This window comes from Meles meles, chromosome 1 (assembly GCF_922984935.1).
Source record: "Meles meles chromosome 1, mMelMel3.1 paternal haplotype, whole genome shotgun sequence".
Classification (NCBI taxonomy): domain Eukaryota; kingdom Metazoa; phylum Chordata; class Mammalia; order Carnivora; family Mustelidae; genus Meles; species Meles meles.
In genome coordinates this window covers 216,524,964-216,535,403 of record NC_060066.1, presented here as the reverse complement: position 1 = coordinate 216,535,403, position 10,440 = coordinate 216,524,964, and the positions used below count along the sequence as shown (strand labels likewise).

Sequence of the window (10,440 nt, the reverse complement as noted above, 5' to 3'; positions counted from 1 at the left end):
ACACGGCCCGGTCCCGCGCCCGGACGCCCACTGCCGGCCCCACAGAGGCTCCGCCAGACGCGCGCCGGGATGCCCCCCATCACCGCCTCTGCCGACCCAGCCATCTGGGGTCCTCGGGGGACCACGGGAGACCCAGAGCAGGCTCCAACCACACGCGGACCCCGCTGGAGGTAGAGGGTCTCCCCCACCCACGAGGAAGACTTGAGGCCAGTAAGTCCCACACGGTGAGGGTGAAGGCCGATAGGACCCAAGAGTGATCATGGTGGAGGATGACTGACGCCCCTTGCAGCCCGTCCCCCGCACCCCCCTGAAGCTGGCTGGAGCCTGGAGCTGTCCCAGATGCCTCGTCATGACCATCCCTGGGCAGTGGATCAGCACAGGAAATAGCCCATCCGTCCCCCACTGATGGGAGGAGCCAGACTTTGAAGGAGAGCCCCTGAGCTGGGGCTAGAGACCACCCCCAGGTCAGCCTAGGCCAAGGGCACTGACCTCCATCCCCCTAGGCTCTGGTGGGGAGCGAGGACAGGGCTCTGTGTGGTGGACACTCAATCAGCAAAGCATGCAGCGTCTCCCCTCGGGTCTCGGTTTCCACAGAGGTAATCGGAGGAAGCCGGGTAGCATGGCCTTGGAGGAAGGTCTGCCGTGGCCTTCTGCTGGGTGTTTAGGGGAGACAGTCCCCACTCTGAGAGCTCCCAGGGGATCAGCACCCCCCAGGCCGGACGCCAGCGACTGCTGGTCTCACAGATGCAGGGTCTGACGCCCCCTCTGCGCTCTGCTGCCCGCCCCCCAAACCTCTCTCACGTTGCTGCACAAGTCATATGAGAGAGGCTGGTAGCCAGAGGCTAGAGACCAGTACCAGCGCTCTCTGATGTGGTCAGGCTGGTCCAGTGCAAGGAGGAGTGAGTCTGTGGTCAGAGCAGTGCAGCCACTATGGGCCCAGAGGTCACCAGGCTGGGAGGCAGGCAAGCAAGCCACAGCTCCCCGGACCAGCCTCCCTCCCAGCCTTTGCCACTGTGGGATCCTCGCAGGTGTGTGGTGAGAGGACAGCCACTCTGAGGTGCTGTCCTAGCACCGCACCGCAGACAACCCTGCTCACATCGAGTCCGCACGTTCGGGCAAGAGCCTGAGCCTAGGACTCGGGCCGCACACTCCCGCCTTGTGTCTCCCTCGGTACCTTTTAAGACTGACCACTCAGAACTGAGCCTACCAAAAAAATCGGTGATCACCTTATACGTAATAGGTGTGTGCCCCCCTGCCGTCTCTCTCCTGATCTGGAATGCAGGACTGCCCTTCCCAAGCCTTGTTCAGCACACCCCCGTTCTGGGATCTGTAACTAATCTTTTGACGTTCCTTCCTTCGTGTCCTGAAACTGTGCCTTCCTCACAGCGGCCCTGGGGTTTTCACTTCCCCAGAGTGGGAGCTTAGATGCCAGGTTACCTGCTGACCCTGTGTGGCTGACTTGTGCCCCTAATTCAGCCAGACAGTTCAGCCAGACATTGCCTGCAGTCTCAACACACCACCTCCAGGTTCCAGCATGGGGTGACAGACATCCTTTCCCACTTCCCGCTGCCCTGGGAGAGTTTTGGGGGTTGAGGTCAGGGCTGGGGAAACACAACCGGCTTCTTCCTCCTGCAGCCCCCTCCTGTTGCCCTCACCAGTGTCCTGCTTCCCCGTTTTTGTCCTCACACATCTAATCCCATCCTGCTGCCTAGAGGGCTGTCCTCTGATCATGCCCAGGCTCCCCTCCTCCTTGCCCTCAGAATAAGCCCTCAGAAGAGGATCTGGAACTCCTTTACAACCCAACCAGGAACAGTGACACAGTGACACAGGCTTGGACCCGATATCGCTCTTCTCAGGATACCTGGACTCAGGCCTCCCATTCAAAGAAGTGGGTGGGGAAGGAAAGCGTCTTGAAGTTCCCAAGGCCCAGACTCCACCCCCCAGGACATGAAGTGGGAGCCACAGAGGCCTACCCGGGGCCAAGTCTAAAAATCACGTGGTCTTTATTGTGATGGTGGCCGTTTCCCAGGAGGAGCAAATGTGGGGTGTCGGGGTGCAGCACAAACCGCTCTAGAACCATCTTTACTCCTCTCCCGTCCTCAGCCAAAAGAGAACCCAAATGAGGTCCCAGCCCAAGGAGGGGCTGCTGGGGTGGGGGGAGTCAGAGTCAAAGTCACATGGAGCCCAGTGACTGTCAAGGCGCTTGCTGGAAGCAAAGCTGGAATAGGGCAGAAGGCAGAGAAGCCCCAGGGCAGCCCCAGGTAGCCCAACACGGAGCAGAGGGGAACTGGCCCGGGGCTGGAGTATGCAATCCTCAGGTCCCAGCTGCAGGCTCCCCCTAGAAAGGGGTCAGGGTGCTACCCTGAGGTTGACCCGAGCTCCAGCCCATAGTGGCAGGAGCCAGGAGAGCCGGAAGGATTGGTGAACATCAGTGGGGTGGGGGCTGTGCCTGGGGTGGGGGGGGTGGGGCAGGACCACCAGGGAGTGTGGGAGCCAGCGGGCCCCTGCTGAGGGCTGACGAAGGGGCCGCTGCAGCTCAGCAGAATCCCAGAGAGCCCGCTGTTGCTGGTAAGGATTGGGACGGCTCCTGGGAGAGGGGCTGGAGGCAGCCTTGCTCTGTGCCAGTCCAGGCCAAGTTCCAGGCCAGCGGGACCAGCCGCTGGAAGGGGGTCGGGTGAGCCACATGAGGGTCAGGAGGCCATCCTCCAGGACGGACAGACAGGAGCTGGCAGGGCTGCTGGCCCAGCCAGGAGCTCAGGAGCCCCTCACTTGCAGTACTCCTTTCTGAACTCTGGAAGCCAAGGGAACAGGTGGGTGTCTGCCCTCTGCTCCTCTGTCGCAGGGGTAAACACAAGGCAGACCTCTGGCAGGACTGCCCAGGGACTCCTCCCCCTGGGGGCTAGTGAGTGTGGATGGGGTGAGGCATGGGCCCAGCCCTCCTGGTTGCTCACCTCTGTCCAAGTCAACGTTCTTTGTGGGAAGTGCGCCGCGGCCCAGCTCGGCCCTCTCCTTCAGGATGTTGTTCTTGTAATCTGGTGCAGGAGGAGGGTGGGGTGAGGCCCCGGCCCCAGAGATGTGCCTCCCCTACCTAGCTCAGGCCTGGGAGCCACAGTCTGCAGCTGGGTTCTGGGGCCCTCCCTCACCTAGCTGGGTGTCCTCACTCCTGTAAAGAGCCTGGTCTCCGGTGGCCACAGCCACTGCCTGGTTCACATCCTTCCTGGTGGCGGAGAGGGTGGCAGGGTTAGATCAGGGCGGGATGGTGGGGGCGTCTGGTCCCCGGGAGAGCTTGGAGCGGACACTCACCCCTTGGACTTCCCCGATTTCTTGTCGGAGTACTCGTACCCTGGGGAGGAAGACTCGTGTTGGGGGCAGCGTCGGCCCCTCCCCAGCTCCCTGGCCCACAGGAACCCTCCCATCCCAGCTTGCCCTGTGCGCAGAGCACTCGCCCCACGCCCCACCCCCAACTGCGGGGGGCCCCAGCTCACCTCCGCGGCGGCGCTGGCGGGCGGCCAGGACGACGGTGATGAGCAGCAGGATGAACAGAAGCAGGGTGGCCAGCACGTAGCCCAGCTGCTGGAAGAAGTGCGCCCGGCCCTCGGGGACGATGACGTTGATGACACTGTGGCCGCGCGCCAGGGTGGGATCTGCACGGGTCGTGCGGGGCGGTGTCAGGGAGTGCGCCGCGGCCCCGCGGAGCGTGCACCGGCCCCGCTGCTGCGCGGGGGCTCGGGAAGGGATGCACGGCCGCGGCCCGAGGGGCCCTCCCCTCGAAGAACACCCAGGTCCCCGTGGGGGACGGGGCGGGGGGGGGAGGCCGCGGCACCTGGGCCGGGGGCGCCGCTGTGGCTGGAGCCGTTGCCCGGCGAGTCTCGCGGGGGCGGCTCGGCGACGGGCTCGGTGACGGTCAGGTGGAAGGTGCGGCGCTCGTGCAGGCCGCAGTAGTGATGGTGCAGGTGGCAGGAGTACGTGCCCTCGTCGGCGCGCTCCAGCGGGTCGATGCGCAGCGAGAAGTCGCCGCGCGCGAAGGCGTCCGCCCCCACCGCCACGCGGTCGCGCAGGAAGGGCGGCCCGTAGGCCCGGCGCTCCCCCGACGCGTACAGGTCCAGCAGGCGGTCGGCGCGGTCGTGCGGCACCCCGGGCGGCTGGCGGTCCCAGTGCACCACCTGCTGCGCCTCCTCCAGGTGCCGGTCGGTCCACACGTGCGCGCGGTTCACGCAGGTGAGCAGGGCGGGCGCGCCGCGCCGCACCACCCGCACCTCCTTCTCGCCGTCCCAGTGCGCGCCGGCCTCCCGGGCTGCGGGTGCGGGCGGGTCAGCGCGGGCGGGCGGGGAGGGGCCCGCGGGGGCGCGTCCCGGGCGGGGGGGCGGGGCGCACTCACGGTCGTCCGTGACCTCCAGGCGGACGGCCAGGCTCTCGTACAGGTGGCAGTAATGGTGATGCAGGCTGCAGGTGTACAGCCCCGCGTCGGCCTCGTCCACCGCTACGGGCCGGCAGAAAGGCCCGCGGTGAGGAGCGCGAGCGGCCCGCGCCCCGCGCCCCCGCCCGCCCCCGCCACGGCGCCCCGGCCCCTTACCGCGGATGAGCAGCGAGAAGTTGCCGTCCTGGAAGGCGGAGGGCGGCAGCAGGAGGCGGCCGCGGTCGCGCGGCTCGTACACGCGCTGCTCGCCCGCCGAGTACATGTCCACGAGCCTGCGGGCCGGGCCGCCGTCCGCGCGGCCGCTGAGGTCCCAGTGGACCACGCGCTGGCGGTCGTGCAGCCGGTCCTGGGTCCACACCATTCTCGGGCTCTGGCAGCGCAGCACCGCCAGGGCGCCGGCCGCCCAGCTCACTGTGGACTCGGACACCACGGAGCTGGCGGCCTGCGCGGGCCCTGGGGGCACTGGTGGGGAGGAGGGGTCACTGGGGGAGGGCAGGACCCGAGGGGAAGGGGTCGGGTGGGTCTGGCAAGACAGGGGGGTTAGTGCTGTGGTTTCCAGGGGAGGGGAGTCACTAACCTGAGGACAGAAGGACAGCAGAGCCTGGAAAAAGCAGAGAGTCGCACTGGGGAGGGGATGACCTGACCCTTTGCACCCAGGTCACCCACCCAGCCCCAGGCCCCCCACTTGGCTGCCCGGGTTCCATTACAGCCCTTGCTGAGGTGGGTGTTAATGATACTCTTTTTTTTTTTTAAGTAGGTTTTATTTCTTAGAGAGCATACAAATGGGGGAAGGGGAGAGGGAGAGGGAGAAGCAGTCTTCCCCTTGAGCAGAGAGCCCAAGGCAGGGTTTGACCCCAGGAATCTGAGATCCTGACCAGAGCCAAAGGCAGATGCTTAACCATCTGAGCCCCCCAGAATGACACCATTTTAACAAGTGGGGACAAAGTCAGAGAAGCCAGGCAGGTAAGAGCGGGGAGGGGGCTCCTTTAGCCCCCCATGGCGCAGGCACGATCCCCACGGCCCCACCTGACCCTCACAGCCACCGGCCTGGACTGTGGGGCAGCTCTTGCCCTTTTGGGGGTGAATGGTGGAGCCAGCTCTGGAGTGTGCTTGTCCCCACCGCTGCAGCGAGGCCCCCAGAGGACCAAAGCATGGTGCTCAAGGCTGTTTCGGGGGCTCCTGCACATTCGTGTCCAGTGAGGTATATGCACCTGCCAAGGACGCTGCCACACAAGCCCTCCAGACTCCTCCGACGGCTGGGCAGCCTGCCCCACACCCAGTGCTCAGGGTCGGAGCCCCCCAGCCGTCCTGAAGGGCAGAAGTCTGAAGCAGGAGCGCTGGACGTCCACACCCCACAGGCAAGTTCCTGCTCCAGAGATGGGCTGAGCGCCCAGGACCAGGAGGAATGTGCCGGGTCAGCAGGCTGGGCCAGCAGGCGGGCTCAGGAGGCCTGGGAGCCAAGGGGGGACCAGAACAGACCCTGCGAGCCCCACCATTCCCAGGCCCTCTCTATCCCCCAACCCACTCCTCTCTGACCACAGGAAGAAGTGCAGACCTGAGGGGCTTTCAGGAAGACTGGGGTGGGGGAGGGACCCCAGTGAGAGGCACCTCCCTGCCCTTCTTGGCCCTCTGGCTCCCGAATCCATGGAATCCGTGTGAGAGGAAGTTCTGCTGGAGATCTCACATAAAACCTCACCCCCTCCTGGGTCCTGGGGGCCCTTATCCTGGTGAGCTGCCACCTTGACCCCCGCCCGAGACCCAGCCCCTTCCCGGCAGTGGGAGCGTCCCACTCCTCTGCACTCAAGCTCAGACGGGCAGCTTTGCCCAGAACACAGACTCCCCAAGACTCCGGACCCCCACCCACCCCGCACTCACTCTGTAGAAGCACGAGTTCCCAGATCATAACGGGGGGCCGCAGCTCCATGGCGCCTGCCTGGCCCGACTGCCTCGCTTTGTCTCACTTCTGTTCCAACTCTCCAGAAAAACAGCCCGGCCCCCTCCCCCTCCTTAGCACCCACCATGACATCACGGAGCCCTGGGCGGGGTCGACAGTCTGCAGACCGCCCCCTTTGGCTCCTGCTGGTCCCTAGTCCTCCCCGAATCTTTGGCTGGCCTGGTGAAGGGGCGGGGGGACACAGAGGCCTGCGGCCTGCGTCCAACAAAGTGAGGGGAAATCGGAGTGGAGACCCTGTCCCTCCTCTGGCCCAGGTCCCGGAGAAGGGGACAGTTGTCCAGCCCTGGAAGGGGCAGGAGGGTTGAGTACTCGGTCTCAGATGCTGTGGGCGTGGCTGTGGCTTATGAGGCCCTTTGGGGCTGCTGCAGAGCGGGGCTCCGGGGTGCACATCATCTCACGTGCGCCTCTGTCAGGGGAACCGGCCCAGGGTGCTCCCCTGTATGGACAGCGCAGGCAGGTACTCCCTTCTGTGCACACTGTGGAGCCCGAGATGTCCCTCCTAGCAAAAAGGCATCCTGGGACTGGTACCGCCAAGGAGCCCAGGGTGCCAGACCTACCCTCTTCCCCTCTTCTCCTCAGCCTCCTCCGGGGGCGCATTTCTTCATCTCTGAAAGGAAAAGAACAGTCACACCCACCCTGGGTGGGGGGCGGGGGGGGTCCCCTAGGACAGTGTGATGGGCTCTGCTGTCCATCAGCACTCTTTACCACCCGGAGGAGCCTGCCAGGGCATGAGGGTGGGGACGCTGAGCACCGAGGGGCAGCGTTTGACCAGCCCCTGCCCCCTGGCCTGGACCTCCATCTGCCCACCATTAAGGAGGGAGCTTGGTGTCCCTGAAACCAAACCCTGGCTAGGATGCTCCCCTTCCAGGGTGGAGGGGAACGGCGGGTATGGGAGCCTCCCCCATGGAAGGTACAAATTTGAGCTCTGGGAAAATTTACAGAGTCACATAAACAAATGCAAAATAGCAGATCACACACTGTTCCAAACCCACTCTTTGTAGTTAAGCAAACCTCAAAAGGAAAAAAAAAGAAAAAGAAAAAAAATCCAAACAACCACTAAAACCCACAGTGCATGTTTTAGACTATCCATTTGCACAGAACTGTGGTCACAGGCCCCAGTCCCTGGTGGGCAGGGGTCTCACCCTGGAACCTTGTTCTGGTCCCCATTTCCTCAGACAAGCAGCGACTCCAGTTCAGCTGGACTGTCCAGCTTCAGGCAAGGTGGGGGGACTCAGGGCTACAGCAGAGGGAATGAGATTTTGAGGGTGTGAGGAGCCCCCCCGACAAGGGACCCATTTCCTCAGCAAGACTCGGGCCCTGGGGGTTGGAGCCCCTCTTCAAACTGGAATGAGAGCTCGTCCTGGTCCCAGCACCTCCCTGGGCCTTTCATTCTGGAAAAACAAGCCCCGCCTGGCCTTGAGGCCTGGCCTCTCCTCCTGTTTGTTTAACTGGTTTATATTAGCGGGTGACCTCCCTTCTCTGCGCCCGCCCATGTCTCTCCATCTCTGTCCTCTGTTCCCGCCTCTATCTGCTGGGCTGTCTCTCCCCCATGGAGGGAAAATGTCCAGGCCATGCTGGAGGGAGGCAGAAATGGCCCAGCGCCGGCCCCTCTGTCTGGAAGGGGCCCCAGGTCAGCTCCCAGCCCTGAGCCAGGAGCCTTTGGGCGTCCTCCCTCTCCCAGCAGGGTCCCTGGCCTCGAGCCCTGTGGGGCCTTCCCAGCAGAAACTCAGCCCTCACCTGGGCCCAAATGCGTAAATCTGAGGGGACCACCACTGTGGGGAAGCTGACCCCCCGGCACCTCTGGGAGAGAAAGGACGGAGGCAGTAGAGGGCTCCGACCCCCTCTTTCCTGGCCCGCTCTACCCGAGGCCAGCAAAACCCCCACTGGCCGCAGTTATCAGCCACGGATGAGAGTGGCGTCCGGCGGGCCTCCTGCCCCTTCCCAGGTGCCCGTGGGTGGCTCATTTCCAGTCTCGCCGGCACCTCCACTAGTCGGAGTCGCGCACACCAGGACAAAACCACTGACATCAGCAGGGCCGCCCGGAGCTCGGGCCAAGCCCCCTGCCAGACCAGAGCCCTGTACCCACCTCCCCTCTTCCAGGAGGCGTGACTGCACGAGGCAGGGGTCGGCCAGCCCCGCTGAGAATCAGGTACTGGCTCCCGCTCCCGGGGACTCAGATGGTCCAGGCAGCCAAGCTCACTGGGAGGAGAAACCACAGGCATTCCGAGCCGCCACGTCACCACCAGCCGGAGACGCGTGCTCATGCCCACTGTCCTGTCACTCGGCAGATATGTGCTGAGCACCTACTGTGTGCCGGGGGGGCAGAAGCTGCTGCAGGGAGGCAGACAGACAGCAGGCCAGCCCACGGACGGCTAAGGTGGTTCTCATGCCTGGGAGGAGTGTTGTCACCAGATGAGAACAGGGCAGCTCTCCCTCCACAGGACGGGCCAGGACGGCCTCCCAGGCGAATGTCCAGGCCGGTGCGGGGGGAGCTGCCTCCAGGATGGGAGAGCAGAGCTGGGTGCGCGGAGAGCGTTGTGCGGCCGCCGTCTGGCTAATGTGCTGAGCCAGTCAGGGCTCAGAGGGTCTCAGTGAGGAGGACGTGGTCTGGGGATGCGGGAACGTGCGGTGGCTTAGAGCACCAAGGGTTTCTGTGAACAAAAGGGAACACAGTCCTCCAAGGGCCCAGGTGGCGTGCCATCCGGGCACACGGGGGCACACCCCGTGTCGTCCCCTTCAGTGTGGGCAGGAGCCAGAACAATGCCGGAAGAGCCTGGGCACCCTCATGACCAGGTGCCGGACGTCCCTCTCCAACAGACCCTGGTCGTGCTGACTGCGGCTTCTCCCGCCGGCCACTCCGTGAGACGGCCCCTGGAGGGGACCCTGGGGGCAGCCCCGGGCCACCAGCCGAGACGCGAACGGACCTCAGGCCTGCAAGGACAAGGACCGAGGTCTGAGCGCGGGGGACGGCGTGTGCCCGGGTCCGGACGCAGCCCCAGCAGACGCCGGTTTCACCTGGGACCTCGGCGGAGGGCCCAGAAAACTCGCAGCCACGTGTGCGACCAGGGAAGCCGCGTCCCCGCGAATGTGTTGCATTGAGCCGCTTAGTTTGTGGCAGTCTGCGGCACAGCAACAGAAGACAAACCGAACTGCCTCCGGAACAGAGCGAGGCCAGGGCTTACACCGCAAGGAGAAGGGGCTGGTTTCCAGGGTGGGGCTGGCCGCGGGCAGCGCTCGTGGTGGGGCGCGCCCCGACGGCTGCGGAGGCTCCTGAGGGACACTGGCCCGTCAGCAGCCGAGGTCGAGGCCACGGGGAGAGCCGCGTCACAGACCACAGGCGCTCCCAAGGTCGCGAGCAGACTTCCTGCCACGTGTGGCCAGTTCTGGGAAGGGCCTCTTGCGTATGCATTGGCCCTGCTTCTGGGGCCCCCGTGGCTTGCCACCCGCTGGCCTCTCGCACCATGAGGCAGGGATATCCCGCACATCCTGGGTCTGCAGAGCCCAGTGTCCCTCAGGAGAGCCGTTGACTGTGAGAGCTCTGGCCACCTTCTGGTGAGAACCAGAAGGGTCGATGACCTGAGATACGGTCGTGGTATCCAGGTACTGTGATTCGAGAAGACAGAGAGGACGGCACCCCGGCTGACTCGGTCGATGGAGAGCGTGGCTCTCCATGTTAGGGTTGTAAGTTTGAGCCTTGAGTTTGCTGTAGGGAAGACAACATAAAACAGAGCACCTGGGGGGCGCCTGTGGGGCTCAGTGGGTTAAAGCCTCTGCCTTCGGCTCGGGTCATGGTCTCAGGGTCCTGGGATCGAGCCCCACATCGGGCTCTCTGCTCAGCGGGGAGCCTGCTTCCTCCTCTGTCTCTGCCTGCCTCTCTGCCTGCTTGTGATCTCTGTCTGTCAAATAAATAAATAAATCTTAAAAACAAAAACAAGGCACCTGGGTGACTCAGTTGGTTTCATGTCCAACTCTAGGTTTCGGCTCAGGTCATGGTCTCAGGGTGGAGGGCTCCGTGCTCACTGGCGAGTCTGCTTGAGATTCTCTCTCCTTCTGCCCCCCCCCCCCAAGC

General features: G+C 64.3%; 1 protein-coding gene across 1 annotated transcript; it reads right to left on the bottom strand.

Annotated features, from left to right (window-relative positions):
- Positions 1-1,984: 1,984 nt before the first annotated feature.
- On the bottom strand, positions 1,985-6,429 carry MXRA8 (matrix remodeling associated 8). Its single transcript, XM_046025916.1, has 10 exons — positions 6,293-6,429; positions 4,995-5,018; positions 4,574-4,879; positions 4,379-4,480; positions 3,824-4,294; positions 3,486-3,644; positions 3,304-3,343; positions 3,144-3,217; positions 2,952-3,032; positions 1,985-2,791 (listed from the first exon to the last, which is right to left on the bottom strand). The coding sequence occupies exons 1-10, from the start codon at positions 6,339-6,341 to the stop codon at positions 2,766-2,768; spliced, it is 1,332 nt and encodes a 443-aa protein (XP_045881872.1). The 5' UTR covers positions 6,342-6,429; the 3' UTR covers positions 1,985-2,765.
- Positions 6,430-10,440: the final 4,011 nt, after the last annotated feature.